The sequence below is a fragment of the Petromyzon marinus genome, chromosome 17 (genome assembly GCF_048934315.1).
Source record: "Petromyzon marinus isolate PM22_M1 ecotype Great Lakes invasive population chromosome 17, UKy_Petmar_22M1.pri1.0, whole genome shotgun sequence".
Taxonomy (NCBI): Eukaryota; Metazoa; Chordata; class Hyperoartia; order Petromyzontiformes; family Petromyzontidae; genus Petromyzon; species Petromyzon marinus.
The window spans coordinates 14,090,714-14,118,290 of NC_133683.1; the positions used below are offsets into that span (position 1 = coordinate 14,090,714).

Below are 27,577 nucleotides of genomic sequence, written 5' to 3' on the forward strand. Positions count from 1 at the left end.
GTTCAAATCCTGGAAGCAGGTTGAATCAGCCCACCAACCATCCAGAATGAGTAAAGTACCACTTTGTTGGGAAGTCAACAGTAGTTGTCCTATGGATAAACCCACCCCCGCCATAGCAATTTCCACCACCGGCTCAGGGCTGTAAAATGGAAGATTAACAACGATAAATGTTTGAGAAATAAATTACAATGAATTTCGATTTAAAGCTTTCGTGACTGCAGGGATTCATCTTCTTGGTTCTTTCGGTAAAGTCACGTAGAAGGGAAATAATAAACTAATAAAAATAAAAGATAAAATACAATTCTCACGACGTTTCGGCCACAACACAAGCAGCCGTCCTCAGGTGTCTTTCCGACAGTCCTGTTTCTTCACCTGAGGACGGCTGCTTGTGTTGTGGCCGAAACGTCGTGAGAATTTTATTTTATGTTTTATTTTTATTAGTTTATTATTTCCCTTCTACGTGACTTTACCGAAAGAACCAAGAAGATAAATTACAATGACTTTTGAGCAAATACAATACATTATTTGCAAGGTGAACAATGTGTCTGCAATTAAGATGGCGTTCCGTCTCTTTGGCTCTTCCAAATCATCGTTTCAGAGACACATTTCCATAACGTACCATAAGAGAAGCAATGTGCACTATGATTACCTGCAGATGGCTTGAAGGATGTCTTACAATAATTCACGTGAAAATATGTATTACCATTGTTCAATGCGACCACAGCAAAGCGTTCAAGAGGTAAGGGACCATCCCCCTACAAAGGATGGTACATTCCTGTCACAGAGACCATTGCTTCCTCCTACAAGCTCTGCAGCAGCAGACATTGTTACACTAGGCCTGCCTTTGCACAATACTTGGCTAAGGAATGTACCATGTTTTGTTGAAAGGGGGTGGTGGCCCCCTTGTTTTTGGACCCCTGCTGAAGAGTAGCAGCATCACACTGGATGTAGACTCAATATGGCAAGAGCTGTGGATTGGTGAAACAGTGAAAGTGGTAGGCACAACGACACCACCAGCACAGCCAGGTCTCAAGCCGGTGGAAGGCGAAGAGGAGGAGAGTAAAGATACCTTTCATTCTGAGAGGGATAAAGTGCATCAGCTGCAATCCTGAGAGACAGAGGAACATGCAACAGGGCCGATAAATACTCACCTGCTCATGCAAAAATAAATTCGAATCAAGGAAAGGAGGATACATTTAATTAAATCAATAGATAATACAAAGAAAAGACAATAAAGAGATCTTTCAATTTAACGGTAATAAACCGTAGCTACGGAGGGAGCGGTAGCGCAGTGGTTCACACGCTCTACTATGAACATGGTCACCTAAGTTCGATTCCCAGCCATGGCTAACATAAGTGGCAATAATGCAATATCTGAACAAGACCTGGGGCCCCATTTACCAATCCACACTCAGCAGTGTAGTGAAGTATGATCAAACCAACCTGCATCACTTAAAGCCCTGGGGAGGCCTTCATTCAGCAGTGGAGCTCAATGTCAATGTTGAGATCTGCTAGCTACGAGAGGGCTTCAGTAATTCATGTAGTTTTTCCATTCCTCTGTTGAAGGAGCACAGGCTAAAGTGGTTTAATATATAGTGCATAGTTGTGGTTGAATGGCCACAATAGTACTATGACTTGTCTTTAATTTTCTATTCATGAAGATGTGCGCATTGGCCTCTGAATGCTATTGATGGTTACACCACCGGTGTGTTCGAGCAATGTGCGATGAAAGCCAGGGCGTGCGATGATGATTGCGTCTCGAATGAGGTGTTTATTCTTGAAGTCCATGTTGTTCCACTCTGCTTGCTAGCATTCTTCCGGATCTGGGTGAAATTCTAGGATGGTAGTAGCATGATCCCAGAAAGGGGATCGGCACTTGAGCAGGTGGCGGTGAGGTACATTGTTGAGTTCATTGTTGAGGTGGGTAGGTGGTTGTTGTTGGCAAGAAAGTGGGTAAATGCTATATTCTTAGCTCTTTCGGTAAAGTCACGTTGAAGGGAAACAATAAAATAATAAAATATATATAAAACAATAAAAATTCTCACGACGTTTTGACCATAACGCAAACGGTCATCATCAGGTGTGAAAAACCAACGGTAAGAAACATTTGAAAGAAGTGTCGGTTCGCATTTATTTATTTATTCATTTTTAAACGGATTTTTTTTTATAAAAAAATGTTAGCGCCACGCGCAGCGATTTGGCAGTTTATTTAGAAGGAGTCCATCTATGTTCTGAAAAGAGGAGGGGGGAGACGAAAAATTAATGCATGCTGTCTGAAAGCCACCGTAAGCATGAACAATGAATTAAGACCTGAAATGGTTTATCAAATCCTTCCAATGATTGCTAAGCCAGAATCCATCTTCTCGGTTGAAATTGTCTCTGTGCTTGTATATGTGGATAGCCTCATGAACGAATCTCTCATGGTAGCCAGATGGCTTACAAAGAACCTCTGTCTTGGAGAAGTCAATGTCATGTGAGCCTACTGAATTATAACAATGATCTCCCACGGCTGAGGTGTTGGTCCTACCGTGTTTTAGGTCTGCTTTGTGTTCACGAATGCGGTCCGAGATATGGCGTTTGGTTTCTCCAATGTAACTACTACCACAGAGGCAACTTAGTTTGTAGACACCAGGGTACTGTATGTCCGGAATCACATCTTTTACAGATGGAACCAGATCACGGATTTTATGTAATGTGTTGAAACGGTCCTGGATCTTGTGTTTATTTAAGATTTTGGAGATCTTTTTTGTGATCCCTGCAATGCAGGGTAAAGTGATGGTTTTGAAAGGCTCCTCAAGAAGGTCCTTCTTTATGGTTTGAGTGATAGCTTTGCGGATTGTATAGTCGGAGTAACCATTAGCCTTAAGAGGTTGGTGTACGTGCTTGAGTTCACTGCCTATGTGTTCCTGGTCGGATATGCATTGGGCTCTATGGTACAGAGTCTTGATGAGAGAATTCTTCTGTGATGGATGGTGGTGGGAATCCGGTTTCAGATAAGCATCCGTATGGGTAGCTTTCCTGTAAACAGAGTGGCTCATTGAACCATCAGGTCTCTTTTTTATTAGGACATCCAAAAAAGGTAGCTTGCCATCTTTTTCGACTTCCATGGTAAATCTGATGGCTGGGTGTATAGAATTGATGTGGTCGAAGAATTGGTCTAGAGCAGGCCGGCCATGTGGCCAGATGACAAAAGTGTCATCCACGTACCTCTTCCATAAGGTTGGGTGCAGAATGGCAGTCTGGATGGCGTCAGTCTCAAATTTCTCCATGACAATGTTAGCTATAACCGGAGAAAGGGAGGAGCCCATTGGGGTGCCCTCAGTTTGTTTGTAGAAAGTTCCATTCCAAGTGAAGTATGTATTGGTTAAACAGTGTCTCACCAGGGGGGGTACCTCAGTGTTTAGTCCTTGATGAACCAAGTCTTCAATGATTGCGATGGTGTCAGGTACAGGAACTTTGGTGAATAAGGAAACTACATCAAAACTGACAAGCAGGTCGTCTGGGGACAGGGAAATACCCTTGATTGTCGATACCAGGTGAGTAGAATTTTGTACCGCATTCTGCGGATATTTGGTGGCGGAATGTTTGCCAGAATAGGGAACCAGGAGGTTGATGTTGGTTACAGTGGTCTTGGCTATGATGCACATTCCGTTATTCCATTGTACATCAAGCAGTTTTGTGTACGAGCTCCCGGACCAGGCTGGAGCACAATTTCCGTTACAGGACTATCATGGAGGAATTTATTGGCATGCAGAAAGAAAAACAAAATCACAATTTCCCTCTGGGAGACGATATCTATATCAATCAGTGTAGTGTTCTGATGAACTTATAGAAATGTTTCATTTGGGGAAAGCTTGGTGGGTAAAATATTCATTTAGGTGCCAGCGACGTTTGGTTAGGGAGCTGGGAAAGTTTAGTCCTAAAAACAATAACAACGTAAAAATAAGCAAGTCAACTCAGATTTAGGTAAAAGAAAAATCATAACATACTGAGGAGACCTCCTTAATAAAGATGCGCACCGTCAGGGTAGGAGAAAAATCGATCATTTTGTTCTCAAATTAAGTTTAGTAAAGTATTCAAATCCATTGAGCGAGTGTTTCAAGGAACACAGCAAGTTGCAGTCAATGGAAAGACATTGGTAGGCTCTGACTTGTGTGCTCTCCAATAAGAACATCTCACCAAAAGGGAAGAGTAGGAAAAATATTAAGATTATTCACATGCATTTGTGGTTAATAATATATAAGTGAGAATCATACAGATAGTAGCTTGAATGGTGAACGTGGTTAAAGATTACCATACGTGTGCCCAGTACAGACTATTAGCATGCCCTTGCAAACACAAGGCTAAGTGCTGTAATTTGCAAATGTTAGAGGAGGGAGAGTGTTAAAAGAATTGTAATGCATAGCAGGGATTTTGAGATCAATTCCAACCAATGTAAACATTAAGTGTCATAAGAGATGGAAGCATCATAGATTTTGTTTTAAGTTCTTGAATTCGCCACTTGATATTGTAAACACAGACCACACATGAGTGTAATTTAGATTATTTTAATTTCATTAAAACAACAATGTTCTCTAGAGAACATTTATCTCTAGAGAACATTGTTCTTTGAAGCATACTCGAGTAACAAGACAACGTGGCTTGCACCCATGCCAAATGTATTAACATTTACAAACCGCTCATAAATTTTACAATAAGCTTCTGCATTCCAGCCTACATCCATTTCCCTTGTCATAGTCACCTCCCGTAGGTGAGAGGAGAAATAAGTACCTGCCGACAGACTGCAGCATATCGAGCAGCAGGGGTGCGGCGACCTCTGGGCTGAGGTGGATGAAGGTGGACAGTGTAACGATGGACAAACTCAGCGTGTCCTCATCGTACTCCTCCAGAATGGCGCCGCAGTCGTGGCACCTGGGAAAGAAAAACCATCGTGCGCACATCTCACCGGTATAAACGCCACGACTTCACAAGCACGGCCCGTCTGTCAGTCGACTGCTGGATGAGGGCCTCTCTGCGCCATGTGGACCTTGGGGGCTATTCGACCATTTTTTTTTAAGTTGCTCAATACGGGTTTGTGAAGTGGGGAGCATATCTATTGAAGCTGAGAATGAAAGTACAACAATCAATTTTGTGCACTTCTTTCTGCTCACAGCATAGCCCCCCATCAGCATATGGTTGCGCGCGCTAAATTCCTGCGTAGCTTCTGGAATATGACGAGATGGCACACATTCTAGGTGACTCGGTCATAGGCCACCACCAGTCAACTGGGACATGAGAGCAAATGCACTGTTTCACAATGGTGGCAGCTACTGCTGTTGTACATGCTGGTGCCTGGAAAAGTCGAGGCACAGATATTAAGTCTTCTCTGTTCTACCGTGTTTTTCTCACCTCCGTTTTTCTTTTACTGTGAGTCACCCTCCTCTTCCCCTACCAATGCCATGATAGTACTGTTATTTGCATGTGCTCTGTACAGTGCTATAAGTTGCAGTGCTATTTAATTGCGAATGAATGTAAATCCTTCTTATTATCTGTTTTGGACATCTTAATTTAAATTTTTATGGCACTATAAAGTAATCACACTGCTCACCAACCTACGCAAACACATGTACACGTGGTCGTAGTGCCACACAGTCATTGAATGATGTCTGAGGCTTCAAGACCTAGGTGTGGACAATTCATGGATACATTCTCTAAAAATAAAATGAAGGGAAAAAGTGTTTCCTCTCTTCCTCTGCCTTTAACGGACTTTATCTCTCATAAAATAAGTCCATCTGCTGTTTATGTGCAGCTTCTTCCGATCCAACCTTATTTAGATGCTCCCAAATACCAAATCGCATTACATAACCATGGACAGGTCTGCAACCACAGAGGTACAACTCCTTTCGGCCCTGCACAAAGTGAAGCACTCGGCAGCGAATGCACGGTGCCTCTAATGACCAGGGCAAGCTCAACTGTGAACCTGCGGGATCGTGGCTGCGGTGCGGGGTTGACGACGGGCGGCTTGAGAATTCATGATGATTTTCAGGGAACTGCTCTTTGTGGACAATCTGACCTGTCCGTTGCCAGGGTCGGCTGCTCGTCCGTGAACTCCTCTGGCACCGGCACAAACATGCTGGGGATGCTGGCAGCTGACACCAGGCTGTACTTGGTGCCTGTGGCAGCACAGCAGAGGGTCAAGTCACTACATCGTCCTCGTCGCATGAGCCATACGGCAGCACTCGTTCACATTTGCGGTCTCGAGTTGAAATTTGACTTTCGAATGATGATGGGGGATGAGCAGTCTATCCAAATTACGACAATGGTTTGTTTCAAACAAGTGGTACGTATTTTATCGACAACATGAATATTTTTTACTGGTGATCATCCGATTGTGCCATGGATACCACACAGAATTTAACTCTGGATGCTCACTCTAATTTGAGCTGCAATAAAATGGTATGAGACGTACAAAACTAATACCACTACATAGGGTTTCGCGGTTGTGCGGAGTACCTCTCCAATGTGTGTTTCAGGGGTTGTCCTGCGTGTTGTTCAGCATGATGATGACCATGTCCAATGTTTTTTGTCCATGTGCTGGAAGCTACTTAAGAATTTAGTTCCTGAAGAAGTTCCCAATACATGGAGCAAAATGTGGACAACATGCCAAACACGCGGTGCAACCCAAAAACACGTCGATCAGAGAGCTGCAACCTGTTCCAGACCAACTCTGCAAGCGGCGATGCCGGACGCAGGCGAGGTCATGCGTCGTGTACTTGCCTGCCTCCCAGGCCCCGAGGGGCTGCGGACTGTTTCCCTGCTGTTCCAGCTGCTGCCTTAGCGGCTGCTGCAGTGTCAGAACGCCCAGAGAAGCACGCTTCATTGGCTTGTAATGAGCTGTCAAGAAAGAGCCCCAATAAATGGTGCAATTATATAAAAAACAAACGTTATTTTTTCGGCACATTTGGATATTGCTTTTCATGATATAGCCTGGCATGGTATACAAATCAGAAATATGGGCAATTGACGAAGAAAATGGAACAAAAGCATAAAAGTGCACAAATGAGCATGGGGAGGTACAGGCTTGGAATTACACAGACAGAAAGGGGAACACATGGATCAGAGAACATGCGCAAGTTAGAGACGTCATCTTGCTTGTTAAGAAAGTGACGCATCTAATCTCATGAGAACCGATCGTGGGCCTGGGCAGGACACTTTGCTCAAGGAAAGATGGCCGGTGGTCAAGACTATTGACAGTGGCAGCCAAAGGAGAGAACACGCCTGATAAGTCATCCAACGTGGAGACAGATCATTGTTGATGATGAATCACATAAGCAACTCTTACACAATCACACATGTCAACCACAAAGGGTTCAAATCAATGAGACCCCTACTGATAAACCTTGAGGAAAATAAAAAAAATATATCGATATATGCACGCAAACCAAAATTTTAAAAAATTACATTCTTATAAGCATGAAATGCAAACCCTTTACTCAAATAACTTGCTCCTCACAGCACAGCCAATGTAGTCACTGTGAAATTTGTCCGGAAGTACTGCACTGTCATATTTTCGTATGCCCCTGACACCGCTGCCAATTTAATATCACATCTACACAGTGCAGAAAGCATTTTGTTTTCCGCGTGGGGATGCCACGAAGCATCTGATGGGGGGGGGGGTGGGGGCTCGGGTTACTCTGGACATAAAACATTCAGTACAACCTGAAAAAAGGTGAAAACGTATATACATCAGGAAGATATGCAGAGAAAAACAGGGAAACGTGGCAATTCATTACATTGACTGCTTTCAGCTGATGCAGCCGTTCCAAATGACTGCGCAGAGGTACTTTCCCGAGGCAAATCCAGCGTTGGGGGACCACCTACAGCAGGGCCCGGAACATCTGAAAACAGTCAAAAATAAGCCACAATGAGCATTTTTACTTTCGTTAATTTTCCACAGTTGTATACCGTTTGCGCTATTGACATCACCTTATCAGATGCATGAACCATTCGGATCTCTCACAGAGCAGCAACTGTTCGTGTTAGAGAACAGCCCAAAGCAGAAGATATTACAGAACTTTCTCTGAGATCCCTTCAAGTAACCTCTGATCTACACAGTAGAGGGCAATACCTTCCCTTGACTTCGCATATGAGAGTAACATTCATTGCATTAAGTCAAACCGATATTTTAATTCCCAGAGCTGAAATGTAGCCAGATTAAGGATATAAATTAAATAATAGAGTACGATGTGACTTTACCGAAAGAACCAAAGTGTAATTCCTGCAATCACGAAAGCTTCAAATTAAATTCAAATTAAGGATGTTGAAATAAATTTAATGGAATAGATTTGTTGTGCGGTCATTGGTGACAGGGCTGGGACCATCATCTAAACTACACTTGAGAACAACCTACTGACGCACAAAGTATTGACACGCTAAACAAATACAAGCGCTCCCACGCAGTTCACGAAGCGTACCTCCATCGTCGATGTCTATGGACTGCTGCGGCATGCTGAAGGGCATGTCCAGGTATTCCCTCTGAATGGCGCTGACTGCGATTTTCCGCTCCTTCTTCTGCCGGGGAACAATTTGAATGCGGAATTCTCCCTCTTCCCCCTCCTCTTCCTCACCCTCCTTGAGGTCACCTTCTTCTATGGTTGCCTCGGTCGTTTCGGCCTCTCGATCATCTTCCGCGACAGCGCAGGACGGCGTGCGCTCCCTCTCACCGTCGATGCCGTTGGCGGGGCTCTCGTCGGGGGGGGTCTCCTGCACCGCCGTGTGCTTCTCGAGCGGGCCCCTCTTGGTTTTCTGCTTCGCGCTGGCACCGTTGTCCCTGTCCGACGTGCTCGTTGGAGCCGGGCTGTCCGCGCCGCAGCTGAAGATTTCGAGGCACTCTGACGTCGCGCTTGGGATCGCGGGAAAGTCTGCCGCGCTCGGAGGCTGCAGCCAAGCGGTGCTGTCGGGCACCCTGATGGAAACCTCTCCGGTGCAGTCCTCGATGTTCACCGTCACCACAGGTGTCACCTTGGGGCCATGACCTTGGGCGTCCATACCCTTCAAAGGCTTCCCTTCTCCCGGCTCGTTCTCATCGTCGCTCTCTATGATTTGCAACGGCGGGAGAAGATCAAATGTGAGCGAATCGCTGTCGGAGCTTGTGATCATCGACAGCTTTTCCAAAGCGGCCGTGACCGCCTTGTCAGGCGAGATGCTCATCAGATCGCCATCCTTTCTGTTCTCCGCTTCAAACTCCTCAATGTCCTCGAGCTTCACCTCCGGCACATCCAGAAAACTGAGCCTGATGTCGGGCGTGATGCTTTTCGTCATCTGCTTCGCCTTGGCCGCCGCTGTCACGTGCTCGTCGCCTCCCCTGTGGTGAGACACAAATATCTGGCTGTCGGGCGAGGAGTTCTGGCTGGCATCGTGGTGTTTGGACGATGGCAGGAAGCGTCTTTCAATATCTGGACTGGCGGAGAAGGACCTCCTGTGGCACTCCACCAGGGCTGGGTGGAGTGGCTCCGAGTATGTGCTCCTGTGCTCCATGGATCTGTGCTTGGGCCGCAAGAGCCTCTTGCTGGATGAACTCATGGATGGCACTGAGATGGACACTGAAAGCAGCTCCTCCTGGGTTTTTGGCGAGGGGCTTGACTGAGACTTTAGCATGTCGTGCAGGGAACATTTATCTTTGTATTGTGATAGCTCTATGTCTGAATCTAAACACACAAACACAAACACACAATTAAGTTGATGATACATTGGTTGCAAATCTAGTATTTTACTCAAATTTGTTTCAGAAAGCTCTGAACTCACTCCGTTGAGGTAGCATATCAACTTGCTGATATTTGGTATTCTTCAATCCTCCCATCTTCTTGAGCTTTGCCAGGAATGTTTGGGACTCTTTTGCTCGTGTGGGTGTTTCGTGACCATCAGACTCATCAAACACGCTGTCTTCTTCTGGTGAGAAAAGACACGTAAATAAAATGAATAAGGGGATTACACCACCACTTTTGAGCATTTCCCCTTCATATCGCAATTATAACTCATGACGAATGGAATGGAGGTGCAGTGGTTAGCACACTGCGCTAAGAATCCGGCGGCCTGAGTTAATTTCCTGGTTATGGCGAACATTAGTGGTGATATCTGACCTGGTCCTGGGCCTGCTCTTCACCAACCTGGACTGATTAGCATGGTGAAGTGTGGTCAACCTTCGGTCAGTGGGAGGTCGCTCATTCTCTTCTCTTGCTTTAATCTTCTGCAAGTGACCTTTCTCCAGTCATCCATATTGTCAACTCCCGAGTTAAAAACCTTCCCCCTCTCCTCTGTCAACGACGTGCCACACCTTTTTATAAACTAAACATTCACACTGTTTAAGTGTGGCATCTTGAGATGTGGTTGCATTTAGACCATTGGTTTTCAAAATTTGTGATATGGCGGCCCCCTCCTCAAACCCCCGCTCCCTCCACCCCAGGTTACTAAAGCCAAAATATAGAGATCACATGTCCACATCTCTAGTCAATGCAGTGTAAGGCATTTGTTTCATGTTGTATATTAATTTATACAAATCCACTTTTTGTTGTTTTGTTTTGTCAATCAACCACCAAGACCAACATAAAAGAGGAAGGCCTTCATCCAGCAATGGATTGACATAGCAGCTGTAAATGTTCTATGTTTTGTCATGTAAAATATTATGCATTTTTCAGTCAGGATATTTGGTGATGATAATTATGAATGACTATGCTTGTTTAGCCAGGAAAGCCTAACCGAGTCTCAAGTCTTTTCAGGAGGGTCCTGCCAAGTCTTCGCAGGAGGGGGTCCTATGGGTAATCCAAATTGAGTCAGATGCAGATACTTTTTAAGGATTGGTATTTTGGCTAATACCATTTACATTAAGGGGTTTTTTTCGATGGGAGGAAGCTGCAGAATCTGGAAGCAACCCATGTGGAACAGGAGAACATACGAGCTCTTACACTGAAAGGCACACAAGTCAGGAATTGGAACCCAGACCATATTTAGCTGCGAGGCACAAGTGTTACCACTGCACCACCCTGCCGCCTTGTGTGAAACAAGAAGCCCCACTCACCCATCTTCTCCTTGTCGCTGTACTTGCTCGTGTTGCTGTTGTCGCTGTAGAGGGGGCCTGCAGTGGGGTGCGGCTTGCAGCTGTGGTACTGGGCATCCAGCGTGTTCACCACCACATAGATCAGCTGCAGCACCACCTTGCATGTGTCCGGCTCCTTGTAGGGGTACTAAAAAGGTAATGGTACAAATGCGGCCCGATAATAGCTCGCTTCCACCACTGCTAGCGAAAGGGAGCAAAATATATAGAGGATATTTCATCTCCTCTTCGAAGAGGGGGGCACACCCACAGTTTACTCTACCACACACGGCCTGCCGAACGACTGTGGTGTATTAATTTACAATGCTGAGTGGACAGAGGCGGTAAGGGGGATTTTATCAACTTGCATACAAAAGGGAACAATACAACACAGAATAAGATGAGCAGAGTGTACCATGTTAAGCAATTTCTGCTGGGTTCCCTGCCTGAGTTATGGCAATAGTTCTCCACGAGTGACATTTCCAACAGAGTACAATCTAAACCAGTGGTGTAGTTTGGTTAGCACGAGCCCTGGTGCAAGGAATAAAATCGGGGCCCATTTCCCAATTTCCACCCCCCACTTCTACGTCGCCTGGAACCTGGGCCCCTACGGCTCGTGGGCCCCGGTGCAGTTGCACCGCCTTCTGCGTAGCTATATACCTGACATAGCTACGCAAACGTCCTTCAAGCGAACAGGCAGATCGGGAGAACCGGGAGAGCGCACCTTGTAGAGGATGACTATGAGAGTACGGAGCCAGAGCTGCCGCGTGTGCGGATGCAGGGACCAGAGCGAGCAGCGCGGCGGCTGCTGGAAGTAGTGGCGCAGCTGAGGGCAGGCACCATACTTCAGCACTTGCAGCACGAGTGGCAGCAGCTGCCGGCCCAGGCTGATGTTACAGTCGAGCACCTGTGCAAGCACACAGCGCCGGCGTTTAAGTACACGGAGAAAAGTAAGCTCCGTCATCATCCACGCTTAATCCACTGCTGGATGTAGTGCACCGCGATGCCATGTCGGTCAGAGAGGTTGCTTGACAGCACTTCACCACACTGGGCAGTGCAGGTTGGTGAGGGTGAGTGTGCCCTGGAACTAGGTAGACAAACAAAGAAGAGTGTCCCACGTAGATTTCGCTGCGAAGCTCAAGAAACGTCTGTACCACCCTGATTAAACCCTGCACCCCAAAACGCCGTTAATCTCCACAAAATCTCCATCCAGGGCACCTGCGCAATGCCGGTCATGAAGGCATTAAAGCAGGTGCTGCTGCGCATCTTAGTGGGAGCCACCATGAAGCAGCCCTCCTGCTGGTCGTAGCCCAGCAGCACGTGCAGGTGTCTCTTGACGGTGTTGAAGGCCTTGGCGGATGCCACGTCGGTCTCCGAGGTGCTGCGCTCCTTGGCCATGAACTTGGTAAGCACCGTGATGAGGTGGTGCACGGTCTGATGGTCGATGCGTGCGTCTTCCGGGAGGGGGTCCAAGATGGTGATGTCGTCTCCCACCGCCAGGTTGCCACCTGGAGTTTTGTTTAAAAAAAAAAATCACAACTGGAGCTGCTCGTGCCGCCGGTACATACCCCAGACACAGGGCACGTGTGCACGAGACAGGGCACGTGTACCAAATACAGGGCATGTACACTCGAAACAGGGCACTTGCACCAGATGCAGGGAAGCATTTTTTATATCATATATAAATAAAGCCATTGCAATTTAATAGCTGTAATGCGACTAATAGATTTTTATACTGCAACTCTCCACTACGAAACTCTACCCAAAAGTAATTTATTTAGAGAAACATTAAAAAAAAATCCAGTGGGGTAGTTGACATGCAATGCAAATGAGTGTGACAATGTGGAACATAACATCCAATGTTTTTTTATGGATACAATAAAATGTCGTTTCTTCCAGCTCTGGGAGTTGTTTGTTCCCATACCCCTGTGTGGAGCCAACATTAACCGAATGCTCTGCTCAGTGCTCTGCTAATCAATTGGCTTAAAACAAATTCTATTCACATATAAATTAAGTCACTGACCAAATGCACACACCTGATGATTGGCAATCACTAAAATCTGCATCATAGCCCGTCAGAAGGACTAGAATTTAGAAACACTGTGCAAATTAATTGGTTGCTCGACTGACATCCAGTACCTGGATTAATTTAGTTTGAGGATTAATACTTGGTGTGTTCTGGCAGCCATATATTTCTCATCATCAGCAGCAGCAGCTTCACATGTCATGGTTGATGTCAGGGATGACTGTTGTTAGGTCTTTTTGAGTGATGGTGTGACTCATACCAGGTAAAACATGCTTAATCATCTCCCCAAGTGATGGAGCGGACTGCTGATGGCGAGTGATCCGTAAAGCTGTGATGATAAAAATATATGAAAAAAAAGTAAAATGAAATATAAACATCGCAATTCACTCTATAAATCACATCATGTAAATGTACTGTAGAATAATTTCTAACTGAAATGTGGACCAGAACCTGAAAGAAAAAAACAAAGTTTCGAATTTCATGTTTCCAACACATCATGTTCAGAACAACAACATATGGTACAATCGGTCTTCTTCTGCATACATATAACGTGTCCGAATATCTTAACGTCATATATATATATTTCTATCACGAAATAGCTCATGGACCAGTTTTCTCTTTCATCGTTGTTTTGTGTGAAATGATGCAGCTATTGCGAATGACAACGGCTGAGTAGCCGACGAGACGGTGAGTGAACGATACTCAACGGAGCCTGTGTGTCAGGGTTTCCGGCAGCGAGTGTGTCCTCTTGGACTCCGCCGGCTTCTTCACGCTGTCGCGAAGCGAGCGCACACTCTTCTGACGATTGCGGGCGAAGCGCGCACGCTTGATTTTCCACATAGCCGCGTCGCTCATGTTCACCACGTTCGTTCGCACCGTCGAGATGGCTGTCGTTCAAAGATGACGCATTCAAAAAAAAGAATTGTCATAATCATGCCAAATATGTAACGTGCAGTTTCCCGTCATTCTCAAAGAGAATAAACCAGGGGCACAGGAAACCACAGACAAGCAGGAAGGCAAACCAAACTGGCACCACCACAAATTTCTCAATCTCTTTGATCCTAAAAGAGTAAGTTTGGTCAACTTCATCAATGAGCATTTATAAAACACAAAAAAACATTTCTAGACGGCAAAATGCACAACTTTTTTTTATTGCATCACACCTTACACTTGTCACGTGCCATCACGAAACTGCATGTGTAATGCACACAGCACAAGGTGGACTGACGCAATCGAAAAGCCTAAGTTTCAAGACTCTTTTTTAGGAGGGTCCTGCCAATTTTTTACAGTCGGGGGTAATGTTTAGACGTGTAATCCCAACTGAGTAATTTGCAGGTAATATTTTGAATTGCAATATTTGGCTAATCGCAATTACACCGTGTTTTTTTTTTTGCTTTCGGCGGAAACCAGAGAATTGGGAGGCAACCCATGCAAATCCCACGGAGAAAGGCATCTGTGCCAAGGATCAAACCCGGGCAACCAACTCTACCACCCAAAACGCTTCTTCTGCTTCTTCCCTTGCACTGCTCCACTTTGGAATTCCCTCCTATCATCTCTTTGCCCAAGCTCCAGCTCATTTCAAGACATGTGTTAACTCTTATGACACATTTTGGTTGTGCTATTTGTTGCCGACCGCATGAAGTTTTGGGCCTGGTGGCACTTACTGGTGGGAAAGGGGAACTCCTTGTTGCAGTCCAGGTGGAGCTGAGCCTCGAGTGACAACGTGTCGAAGCGATTGACAAAAAACTCCCAGCTGAGTGCGGGGATGTCCGGCCGCACGTTATGCAGGAGCAGCAGCTTGCTGAGGATGGTGGGCCGGTCCTTCACCACCGTGTCAAACTGGAAGTCCATGCATGCGCACAGGCACTGTGCAACAACCAAACCAAACAGATATTACAGTGCGGAATAGGCCAGTGAGCCCAGGTCGACCGCGAGCATCTTCAGCAGATAAATCCTTCTATGAAAAGCCCAGTCAACCTTCTCTCAGTGGAAGCTCACTCGTTCTCTTCTTTTGCTCCCATAGTTTGGAATTCCTTTCTATACGCCATTTGTGCTGTCGACTCCTTGCTCCTGTTTAAGACCAGGCTCAAGACTGTGCTCTTCCCCTTTGCCTATAACTGTCAGATACTCTCGAAACTAAATGACCACTGTTTCTGTACAGCATCTTGAGATGCGCTTGCATTTAGATACCATATAGATCCGCGTTGTCATTTTATTAAACCATATGAGGATACATTGAGTCTTGGCTTGTGTGATTTTACATTATTGTCCCAAACACTTATTTAATCATATAAATTACTTCAGAGTACAGCACTTTCGTACGTGGTCTTTGTCCATATTTAGTTAAAAACACAGGTGAAAACCCTTCCTAAGCTGGTGTATGTCTCTACACTTTGACGGTGAAAGGCAGATCAGTCGATGGTTCGTTGGCAAACCGGGCAAGTGCAAAGCTACACACCTGCAGGGCGGAGCGCTTGATGGTGTCAAGCTGGAGTTGAGCGCTGGTGCTCACAGCGGGGCTCACGTCCTCCACGGCTGCCAGGTAGCAGCAAAAGGCATGCGCCATCGAATACTTGAGTGTGTGGCTTTTGGCTGTTGCAGCCACGTCCAGAAAGCGGCACAGCACCGCCACCTTCTCCACTGCCGGTGCAGAGTGGAAAGTGGGTAAATGCTCGTGGAAAAATTAGTCTAACGGGTCACTCCACATCAACTCAACCACACAAAATCCAGGAAGCTTCCCACCTAAATTTTAATATTTTGCATATATTTGGTGCAGTTGAAGATATATGTCAGCTATAAAGCTCGGCCACATGTTTAAGCTCAATTATGAATATTTTCAGAGATACATCCATTTTTGGTATTATTGTGATGCATAGGGCCTCAAATTCTTGGGTACATGTTTAAGAAATGCAAGTGTTCATTCCTTCTGAAGTAGCAGAGATACTTTGTGGGACATGAGCTACCAAGCCGAGCTCTCGTGGCCTTAGAGATGAGGGTTTAAAATACCGAATAATCTGTCTCATTATTCCAATGATATGCCAAAAGTTAACGAATGCAATTTATAGATATCTAAATTACAGGTCAAACTGTACATAAAAAGCAGGATCCTGTAGAATTTTCTATGTGTGCAATACTAAACTGATAATAATAATTAGCAATGGGACAATTCCATGAGAGCCGAATGGAATGGAATCTCCATTTCAACTGAGCTTCCCTGTCGGCCCACCTGCTTCGAAGCGCACTTTCCACTCCTTGCTGTTGAAGCTGCGCTCAATGATTCCCCAGAAGACGTCGCCGCCGTGCGGCAAGGACAGTGTGTGCAGCAGCAGCGGCGCCGCCACTGCAGGAAGCTGCGAGAACTCCGTCTTCATCACCTGCCACAGGCTGTTCACGGCACCAAACAGACTTCATAATTATGAACCTGATCTAACCAATGATGGGGAAAGGCCTTTCTAAGCAATCAACATTTCCTATGGTCCAGCTTCTGCACATGAGATGATTTAATGGTTCCATTTCCGTGATGGATATGCACGGTGCGAAAGAAGTTCAACAAACATATATACCCTTAGGCATATTGTCCTCTAGCTACCACTTCCTCGTAAGTCTCGACCACTGGCAATCATCCCTTCTACTGATGTGTTCTGCCCAAGCCAAACTACTTTTATTATCAGTCAATCAAATCCATGTGTTTTGCATTTCTCAATGTCGGTTCCATTTTTTTGTCAATGTCCATGAATATGTGTAAGGAGGGAGCGCACGACACTCATTCAAACTAACTCCTTTAGGCACATTTGTATGTTTCTGTTCATTATTCACAAAGGGTAGACATTCTAACAAAGGAAAGTTGAAATATCCACAAGCTAAGAAGAAAAGAAAGCACACTGTTTTGAAGACAAAGTTATACATTATCGAAAAACAAAACTAAAATTACTTCCTTCAAGTGATCCATATTGGCAATGCAAATAGCAAACTACTTTTCAAATAATGATATAGTGGACATGTATTTTATAAAATGCCTTCCTTCAAAGAAAATGTGGTGAAAAGTGACGCCTCCCTGAAACATTTTCTACTATATATTTCTTGACAAGTACCCCTTTTTCTGTATCGAACCAGAATGTTAAATATCGAATTGCACTCTTTATGACAGTGGTGAAGTTGTAACAAAGTCCAAGTGACTTCCTGCTTAAACGATCGCTGAGGTGGTGCTCATCCCCTGTTTAGAGCCCAGAGCCAGTGGTGAAACTTCCACATTCCCATGGAAGGGCCAAGTTTATGTTGACTTCATCACAAAGTGGTGCTCATATTAGCGACTCTGGAGGGATTACAGGTCAAGTCAAATCCCAAACCAGGATTTTAATTGGTGACATTCTGACTGCGAACCGCTCGCTCTCCTGCTGAACCACCTGGCTGGGTGAAGTTTTATGAATCAGTGCGAATTACCTTGGGATAAGCATGCAATCCTGAATGTAGGCAAGGAAATGTGGATGCGCATTCTTGGCTTGGTACAGGACGCCCCCGCGCAGGCACAGCACCCGCAGGCAGTTGAACATATTCACCAGGATGTCTGGGTCCTCAAACTTTTTAATTTCCTGCAAAAATGTTTGCAAAGACAATATATCAAAATATGTATGACTATTACGAAGCCCGCTTCTGGTGGAACTTTCATTCAATGTATTGTCATGCTTAAATTCAAGAAGCGTTCCCTTTTTATTTTACAGTGGAGAATGGTAGCATCTCTATTGGCTGGAGGGGTCATGTGAACACACTACATACAACATACATGAATACAAAACTAACCATTTTATACACATATTGCATGTGTAGTAACTTATATGGAGTCACTATGGTGTTTAGCGCCAGCCACTGTCACAAGAGTGGAACTGTGCATCTTGAGTCTCTCTCTGGCACCAGAGTGGATATGGCATGGAAGCGGGGCCTAGGGGGCATAGTTCTGGTGAGGGTCGGAGAAAGAGCAAGTGAGGACGTGATACTCGGTGTGAACCCGAGAGGGCACGTGACTGGGGCAGGGTAGCAAGGGGGCCAGAAAAGGGGCTCGAGGGACACGTGATACGGCCCAGAGCCTTCTAGTAGGATTTAGAAGGGGGCGTGGCCGAGGGCGGAGCGAGGTCACGCTTGGGTGCATATAAGGGAAGTCCCGAGAGCGATCGAGGCTCTCTATTGGCATGGAACCCGTTGGTGCTACGTCTCTTCGATCTTCGATCCTCGATCCTCAGTCCTCTTCAGTCTTCGATGTTACGCTCGGCATCGTGAGTCAGGCAGTGTTAATGGCTGACCCGGTTATGTAGTCACCCCGTTGTGCTCTAGTTAACCGTGTAGTCATCACCCAGATGTAGAACCAGTGTACGTTTATGTATTTACCCTGTTGGGGTGTTGTAATAAACGTGTTGCCTCCAACTCCAGTGTGTGCCTCCATATAACACACTACACATGCATTGTGAGATTTAAAAAAATCAACATGAATCACTTCAGCGATGTATTGTTTCACCTCAAGTGCTTACATTTTCCTAGACAATCCTTTCACATCCATGTGTTTTTCAACCATATGGCACCCTGCAGCCAACCACATTTAAAACTTTGTTTTATAAACTTGGCCAGCTTTGAGAATAGGTTTTCCCCTTTTTTCTGGTAATAAAACAGATGTTAAGATATTAAAACACCAAACTGAAACCTGTAACAAGGAATCAAGTCTGCATTAACCACAATACTTGCGGTCAGAATGCATAAAAAAACACTCTGATAATATATGCATTGTCTTTGAAACTGATTGTCCACACCAGAGACAGCTTTCTTTGGACCTGGTGTTTGCATTCTGACCACAAGTATTGTGGTTAATGCAGACATGATTGCTTGTTAAAGGTTTCAGTTTGGTGTTTTAACATCTTAACACCTGTTTTGTTGGCATAAAAAAGGGGAAAACCTATTCTCATATTTTGGTACTGGCAAAGGAGGTCCCATGATGTAGTTGGCCAGTTTTATTTCTATAAACATTTTTAGAATAAATGAATGGAGAATGGCCCTTGATATTTCTTGTGCAAGGTTTCTATTTTCCAGATACTGCCACCACATGGCAGCAGACAACGCAAATCATCACTAAATTATTTGCTTATCCTGTGTGTATGTGGCCCGCAAACAAAACCTAGATTCGCTGACATGAAACAATATAGGAGTTGGCCACAGGAGGGCATCATCGGCGGGTCCTGAGGACAGACTGAACCCGGTGTGAAAGGGTTCAGGAACCATTCAATAAACATTCATCTGAGTGCGTGCTTTGACTTTTCCATCCATTCAGCTGCCTTTCCCTCCGTATGAAGAGGGTACCTGCAGCAGAGTGAAGATGAGCTTAAGGGTGACAGGAAGCTGCTGCAGGTTGAACTTGAGCTCCCCTTTCTTCTTGTTTTCTTGTCCGGACTCCTTCGGTTCTGTTTTACCAGCTGGGTAGAGCACAATAACGGGACGCAGATCTATTTTGGGTACCCATCAAAAAAACAACACTGAGGCACGTGCCGCCGTTTCACATTTCAAAAGAATCCAAGTTTGTATGATAATGTTGCAGCTAAAGGAACCTCAGTCAACTGTGTGAGGTCATCACCTGATGGATTCTCTGTCAGGTCCCCTTTTCTGCCATCCTGCTTCTCCTCTCCCTCGCCCCTGGCTGATAAATTGGGCGTGCGCAGCAAGAGGCTCTCCTCCAGGCTTTCCGGGGTCTCCTGTAAATGCAAGCATTTAGAAAAACCAATGTGAAACAGAGAGAATACAGCTTAAAGCTAGTTTACTAAGATAGACACATTACTGTTTGCATCTTCTATTTTATGTATGTCAAAATTACATCGTAATTACTTATTTATGTAAAAAAAATGAAATCCACATTTTTGTAGAAAAACTGAAAAAATAATAAAACTGTCAGTAATAATTTCCACTTTTTATCTAAGTAAACTGACTTTTCGATCACCGTGTAAAACGCACTCAGAAAAAAGACTGTGTATGTAATAAAAAATATATATTTCCAGCTTTAACATTATAAGAGCCATGATGCCGCATCACATCCATCTACAATTAACACTAAGGGACAATTCCTAGAAGCAATGAATGTACATGTGCACCCCTTTTGTCAATCCACTGTTAGACCACGAAGGTCATTGTTGTTATTTTACCATACTTCCCCACGCCGGTCGGGATGGTGAATGCGATTCAACGCTGAGCGTAAAGCCCGAGCCGGTTCTTACGGAAAGGATTGTCTCATCGTTGGGCAGGAGAAGCTCGAGCAGTTGGAAGGAGAGCTGGTAGAAGAGGGCGCTAGCCTGGCACAACGAGCACTCGGGCACTGCGCGGTCCTCTCCGCGGCATGTGTGCGTGCCTCCCCATGGCGCCTGCAGCACACTGTCCAGCAGGCACAGGATGTCCCGCGGTAGCTGGTGCTCCAGGCCCAGCACGATGCCCTCGTCCTGCAGCTCCATCTGCAGCCAAAAAACAAAGTGAAGACGTTGAGTCATCGGTATATTTTGTTTTTTTAAACACAGTTGCTGAGCACAAGGCCCATGGGCCCAAATTGTCAAGTGTCCAGAAACAGCACGACCAAAGTTGTAATAGAAAACAGTTAACATGTTAATTGAATTGAGCAATCAGGGAATTCCAAAGTAGGGAAGAAGCAGAAAGATAATTGTTGTGACCTGCAGTGTGGTGATTGATCACAGTATGGATGAGATCAAACATTCAGTCTGGCAGATACAGCCCTCAATATGGGAACAGTAAACATGGCGGTAATGATAAAAGAGTTATAAGGAGGCAACTGAATGACTGAGTGAGTGACTGGAGTGAATTACTGAGTATTGGGTAATGGATCGACCTGACTGCTTTACGTTGACTTCTATCAAGTGCCGTGAGAAAGGAACTCTCCGCAGCCAATGAGCAACAATTACGCATATAACCTATTCAGTGGAAACAAGACAAAAGCCTTCACAGAGGGCTCCTGTCGAGTGTTTTTCAACAATGAATATCGTAAAGAGCACTGGCGGAACCAGTGGGGGGGGGGGTGGAGTGGCACGTGCCCCCCCAATGATCCGATCGAATCCCTAATTTCGATCGGATCATTGGGGTTTATTAGTAATAAATCGGCATTTTGCGACCCCCACTGCCACTGTTTAGCATATTATTACGTGACAGGGACTCTATGAGATGATAGGACAATAGTCTGAGTCCATAATTGGCAATAAGTAACGGCAAAGCAGTTATAAGTGACTTGCAGAATTGTGCACAGTTGCGTATACAGTACACGACTTCCCTGATGGAATTCACCTTCAGCGAGTGCGATGCCGATCACTCACGGTTCGAATTCGACCCTCATTTTTCATTGTTGGAGGGGTTGCCCCCCCTACCTGAAAATCCTGGGTCCACCATTGGTCAAGAGGCCAACGGATATCGAAACATCAAATTGACGATATGATTAGCAAAGTGAACTAAAAATCTATTCAGCGTTGTTTTTGGGTCTCATGCAAATGCGTGGGCTCACCTGCTTGAGGATGAGGTCCATCATGAGGATGTAGCAGGAGAGGTTGAGGTCCTCGTCATCAGTATCATAGTCAGCTGTCTTGCCCGTGGCCTGGCCCTGGGTCCGCACGGGGCTGCGGAATGGGCTCCTGAAGGGACTGCGGAACGGGCTTCGGAACGGACTGTGGAAGGGGCTCGGAGCATTCAGCTGGCCTCTCCTTCCCGGGTCTGACAGCACGCTCACCTGCGACGACACCACGTGCTGTGCTCAGGTCCTCAACGTGGCCAGTTTTCCCAGCCCACTATGCTTTCATACATATGTAGTGACGTTAAGGGTGTCACTATAGTGTTAGCGCCAGGCACTATCATAAGAGTGCTACTGTGCGTCTGGAACCTCTCTCTGGTGCCAGAGTGAGTACGGCATGCGAGCGGGCCCTAGGGGGCATAGTCCTGTTGACGGCCTGAGAGAGGGCAAGTCAGGACATGGTAGTCTGAGTGAACCCGAGAGGGCACGTGACCGGGACAGGGTAGTGAGGGGGGCCCGAGGGGGGCTTGAGGGACACGCGATGCTCGGCCGAGATCCTTCGGGAAAGGTCTCGAAGGGGGCGTGGCCGAAGGCGGAGCGAGGTCACGCCCAGGAGAATAAAGGGGCAGTCCCTGGAGTGTTCTTGGCTGTTCTCTGGAATCAACCCTCGGCGCTACGTCTCTTCAATCTTCAGTCTTCGCTCGGCATCGTGGGTCAGTCAGAATGTTACTGACTGACCGGGTTATGTAGTTACCCTGTTAAAGTAGTGTTGTTACCCTGTTAGGGTCTCGAGTGTGTACCTTTATGTAGTTAGCCCTGTTGGGGGTGTGAAATAAACGTGTTGCCTCCAAGTCAAGTGTGTGCCTCCGTGTTCAACATGACAAATATATTCATAAAAAGTCTCCCAATGCTATCATAACTCTGCTAACATGTATTGTCATAAAATGAAGAATACATTTACATGTTTTTCAGAGCAGTGCATACATTTGTTAGAAAATGGCATGCAGAAGCAGATGTATGTATGTTGCATTTCTTTAGCACTGTACGTAGCCAAACATGCTAATCAGATATTACAGAGTTACCTCTGAGAGCTCTTCAAATGAACCTGGGTCACACAGTAGAGGGGAGCACTTTCCCAATAACCTTGCTAATGAGATTAATGTGCAATCGCTTGATGGTCAAACCAATATTTTGAATTCTCAGAGCTGGATTCAAAACCAAGATCTCAGCGTTGCCAGCCAAGAACCTTGCCCTTTGCTCTGCACACTTTCATCAAATTGGCACATGACGGTGCCAAAGTAACAAAACAAGACATAGCTTACTCTGCGATGAGCCAGGCTGCCTGCAAGCTCATTGGCTCGAGCCTTGCGCTGATTGGCCAACTCCTGGATAGAGTGCACTCCGTCGCAGAACATGCCGATGAGCAGCTGCAGTGGCACCACGATGTCCAATTCTGACAGGACCTAACCACAGCAGGCACAACAAAAAATACACTAAAAACATGCACTCGTATGGATTATGTAACGTGTTCCATCATGTGTTTCTCCTCAGATGTTTTTAAATGGAAATTTGCATACAGTCATTTTTGCTTTGGTTTGTTTCTCAACATTGTGGATTAACTTTGGATAAATTTGGAAAATGTTCAAAAGGTGAAGTCTCTAACAACAAAACAACTTTATACTAGAGTTTAATTCATATCGTGCCCCCCCCTGTTATGGAGAGAAATACAGAACTAATGTATGAAGGTGACAAGATGCCTGTGATAGCGCTGTGAGAAAACAAACATGTAACTTGCAAACGTCACTTTAGATTTGCATCGTTGAAACTCACGTGCAGCCAAAGCAGGGCTTGTTCTTGCGTGGAGGCAGAGTAACCGGTGAACCTGCAGCTGATGAAACCGAACATCTCCTCCATGGAGAACGGTAATGGGCACAGCTCGATGTCAAACATCTTGCTGTAAAAGAAACATAATGCACACACGACGTCATGGACTGTCAAGAGAAGTTGGCCTGAGCAGGACATGTCGCTAGAAGATGATTGCAACTATTCAAGCCTGGTGGTGACAGTTTGGGGCTTCCTTAATCCAACAGTGGATAGATCATGGCTGCTGTTGATGGTAATGAGATGCATGCCAATTTATGAACAACCACATAGGAACATTGCCCCCTACTAAGAAAGCTTAGCAGGACGCTCCGGAAAAGATATTTGAGACGAAGTGAAATCCTGGGTAAACAAGAAAAATATCATAACTACTGGCTGTGTCGGGTGGTGGAGGGCTATGACACATTAATACTTACGCGATTTAACCCAAAAACCTTTATTAAGGTCGCGAAAGCCTACGTGTTAAACTAAGCAAAATATCGTCGTAGTAATAATAACAACACCTGAGCACTTCGCGAAACTCCTTGATGTGGCTCTCAGGGACGTCGGTGCGGATTGCCTCCAGCCACTCGGGCATGATGCACTCCCACACGGGTTGCGTCACCACGTTGTAGGGGATGAGCGACAAGATGCGCGTGAGTCCCTCCTTCAGCTGGCTCACCACACTGCACGACTTGTCCCAGTAGCCACCCACCTGATGACAGGCAAACAGTGCAGTGTACGTTTGTAATGTTCATCGCACACTTTTCAACACTTTGAAAATATTAAATAAAACTACTCAATGTATTTTAAATGTGTTTTACTTGGGTGAGCAGTGACGCAGTGGCTAGAGTGCTTCCCTATGAAAACGGCCATATAAATTTTATTTCTAGCCAGGGTTGCCATCAGTGGCGAGCGTTATCTGAACCAGTCCAAGTTGCCCCCTTCACCAACCTGCACTTACCAGCGTGGAAAGATATGTTCAAACAGTCCCTATGCCTGACATGGCAAGGGAAGCCTTCATTCAGCGGTGTATTAGCATGGGAAAAGTCATCACCGTTGATCATTGCACTGCTGTATGAAAACATCCCCAAGCCATCAACATCTCTTACGATCCTGCAATTTGACAATTAACCCAACATTGGCACACTGATTTTATCGTTCCATCTCCATGGTGGCCATCCCCTCGGGCTCATTCCCTCCGTTTGGTAAAACAATGTTATGCAAATCACTAAACACGTTTACGAATTCAATCAATTTGGTATATATTCATTTTTTTTTGCACAAGGCTATCACGTAGATGCTGTGTTTACATAGACTGCAATATATTCACAGTATAGGGCGGTCATGTGATGTGTAATGCCAATTGAATCATTTATAGGTAATTATTAGAATTTTGTACCATGATGCACACAATGGCCTACTCAATTACGTAAGGGCATGGTGAATGTCCACTGCGAAGTAGACAATGCGTATTTTTAATAAAGAGACATAATAATAAAAAAATAAACCCACATAAATAAGGATGGCCTGCTGTATTCGAACCGCGAGCCTCTACAGCAAGCTGCAAATGCACTACTGCTGGGCCGCGTCACCACTCCGAGTGCCTGTCAACGTTGGCTACACACCCGGGCAAACTCCATGGGCTTGGGCAGCAGGCACATGACCATGACGTCGAAGCGTGTCTCGCACACCGTCTTGAGCCACTTGGTGACGAACTGAGGCTTGAGCTTCTCCACCAAGCTGCCCACCTCATCATCCACCATGTAGGCCGTCGAGTGGAACCACTGGAACACCATGCTCACAAGCCGCGACAGGCTCTCGGTGGGCGTGTTCTCGCTCGGGGTGCACAGGCTCAGCTGTGCGGAATGCAGTCGTGTGACAAGGGTGCGCGTTAGCCGAGCGAAAAGTCCAACGTTTTGCGATGCCAGGATACAAAGGATATTCATTCATATAAAATGGTCATCAGACACGTAATTATTAAAATGTTCTCGTGATTTAATCTTCACGATTCACGATGGCAATTTGAATCATGATTTGTCTCACTCTTATTGCTCCTTTTGCATTTCCTCTTGTTTGCTCTGTCTGATATGTATAGTTGTGTTCACTGCATTGACCTAAATGTCAAATTTAGATATAATAACATTATTTCACATTAATCAGAAATGATCCATTCTTACAAGTGTATTGAGTGTAAAAATCAGTTTTAATCGATGGGTTGTTTCTTGCCTAGGAGTCATCCTGTAGCCCATATTCTTATGGAATTCTCTATTGTGCATAACTGACCTTTTCATCCTAGGGCCTTGAGCACCCAAGTTTGTTTCCTTAACCCAAGTGGAGCCAAGCGATGCTTAAGTAACATTTCATCCCTTATTGTCCTGCTGCCATCAAAAAAACAAGTCTGTGTGCATTGAACATGCAGGATAGTGATGTCACATGACACGCACCTTTTGCTATCTAGAACCTTTGTATGTAACGTCTTACCTATGAATGTCATTTTTTGTCTGCGTGCGTGTGTGCGCGCACGCTTGCGAAGGTTTTGGCTCTCAAACGGTGGGGTTTACAAAACAAAAATATCCACGCCGTAAGCCCCATGGTGAGCAAGCACTATTCCGTTTTCCCATCCGTCAACTTTAAAGTAGTTAAATTAGCGATTTAGTGTAATTTCTCTTTATTTATGTATTTACATATGCACACTCGACCATACAAACTCACACACCTTCAGTGGGGGGGCCCTACCAAATCATACGCGTTCGGTGGGGGCGAGGGGGACATTTTCTTTCGCGTTAAAAATGCTTTAAAAATACACAAAACGCTAAGGTAAATTCTTCACAGTGTGATGTCCCTCCCCCACCCCGATGCGTGCAGTTACTAGTATACAGTCGGTAGATGCTACCACTATAGGCCGTATATATTACTGCAGAGTGGGCGGGGGGATCGTGGCTGGGGGGGGGGGGGGGTTGAGGCCTAGCCCCCAGCCTGCCAAGATGCCACCTTGGCCGGCTGGGCAATCTAGGTGAGGCTGGGGGCTCTTCAGGGGACTAGGCCTCACCACGGCAATGTTAAGTACTTTTTTCTTGCTTCTTTCACTAAACTCACGTTGACAGAAACCTATTATTTAAATAATCACCTTGCAAATATGACATTAATAATGTTTGTGTGCAGACAACAAATATTTCTATTTCTTGCTTTTTTTACTAAACTCATGTACATAGAAACCTATCATTTTCATAATGACCTTGGAAATATTACAATTTTTTTAATATTTCTCAATTAACTTGTTAAATATTTATATATTTATTATTGTGTCTAAGTCCTTATGTGCGTGCGAGTCCATGTGCGTATCTGCCACGATGTGTGTATGTATACATCCGTCTGTGTGTGTGTATCAGTTGATGTGTGTGCGAGTCGATGTGTGTGTGCGTGAGTTGATATGTCTGTGTGTCAGTCGATGTGTGTGTGTGTTAGTCAATGTGTGTGCGTGGTCTGTATGTGTAGACAACTAATATTTTAAAATTTGGTTAGTACATTTTTTAAATATATTTATGTGTGTGTCTAAGTCCATGTGTGCGTGTGAGTCGATGTGCGTGTCTGCGTCGATGTGTATGTGTGAGTCGATGTGTGTGTGTGTGTACATTGAATGGCCATGTAGCCCGTATGCCAAGTCACCGCATGCCTAAACAGCTTTTGTTCGGCCGGATCGAGGGGGCTAAACGGGCGCGGCTCAGGCTAGAAAAGAGATGGAGTGATGTGGTACAGGAGGATGTGGAGCTGAGTGGACTTGCCAATGATTTGTACCAGCGGTGTCAAGATCGGCCTCTGTGGAGGAGGCTCATCAAGGACGCTACTGGGCAGTTGGAGGCAGTTGCCCTCCAACAACAACGGAGGGCGGAGGAGCGACGCTCACAACAACGAGCGGAGCGCCGGGTGGCTAAAGTACAGCAAGTTGGCACAGTAGGGGGCACAGGTGGTGCATCAGCCACTCATCTCAGTCAGTCGACCCGTTTCACCTGGGTCTGCCCCGTGACGTCACCACCACTAAGTGGCGAATGACGGTTGTTGTTGTTGTTGTGTGTGTATGTCCATGTGTGTG

At 45.5% G+C, this 27,577-nt stretch overlaps 1 protein-coding gene across 10 annotated transcripts in view; it reads right to left on the reverse strand.

Moving 5' to 3' along the window:
• UNC79 (unc-79 subunit of NALCN channel complex) overlaps positions 1–27,577 on the reverse strand; it is a 54,813-nt gene that overhangs the window by 14,213 nt on the left and 13,023 nt on the right. For 4 of the 10 annotated variants that reach the window (XM_032956067.2, XM_032956064.2, XM_032956072.2 and 1 more), the window contains exons 15-38: positions 25,113–25,343; positions 24,009–24,199; positions 23,455–23,578; positions 22,947–23,087; positions 21,622–21,843; positions 20,339–20,569; positions 19,705–19,822; positions 19,434–19,546; positions 17,535–17,683; positions 16,321–16,478; positions 15,553–15,734; positions 14,759–14,960; positions 13,802–13,981; positions 13,354–13,422; positions 12,287–12,576; positions 11,793–11,975; positions 11,054–11,219; positions 9,784–9,927; positions 8,454–9,686; positions 7,773–7,877; positions 6,757–6,873; positions 6,053–6,152; positions 4,771–4,911; positions 1,070–1,108 (exon numbers count right to left, since the gene is read on the reverse strand). In XM_032956067.2, the coding sequence (XP_032811958.2) occupies positions 1,070–1,108; positions 4,771–4,911; positions 6,053–6,152; positions 6,757–6,873; positions 7,773–7,877; positions 8,454–9,686; positions 9,784–9,927; positions 11,054–11,219; positions 11,793–11,975; positions 12,287–12,576; positions 13,354–13,422; positions 13,802–13,981; positions 14,759–14,960; positions 15,553–15,734; positions 16,321–16,478; positions 17,535–17,683; positions 19,434–19,546; positions 19,705–19,822; positions 20,339–20,569; positions 21,622–21,843; positions 22,947–23,087; positions 23,455–23,578; positions 24,009–24,199; positions 25,113–25,343 (4,829 nt within the window). The remainder of the gene's footprint in view (positions 1–1,069; positions 1,109–4,770; positions 4,912–6,052; positions 6,153–6,756; positions 6,874–7,772; positions 7,878–8,453; positions 9,687–9,783; positions 9,928–11,053; positions 11,220–11,792; positions 11,976–12,286; positions 12,577–13,353; positions 13,423–13,801; positions 13,982–14,758; positions 14,961–15,552; positions 15,735–16,320; positions 16,479–17,534; positions 17,684–19,433; positions 19,547–19,704; positions 19,823–20,338; positions 20,570–21,621; positions 21,844–22,946; positions 23,088–23,454; positions 23,579–24,008; positions 24,200–25,112; positions 25,344–27,577) is intronic. The other 6 variants (XM_032956066.2, XM_032956073.2, XM_032956069.2 and 3 more) reach the window with 4 other exon arrangements.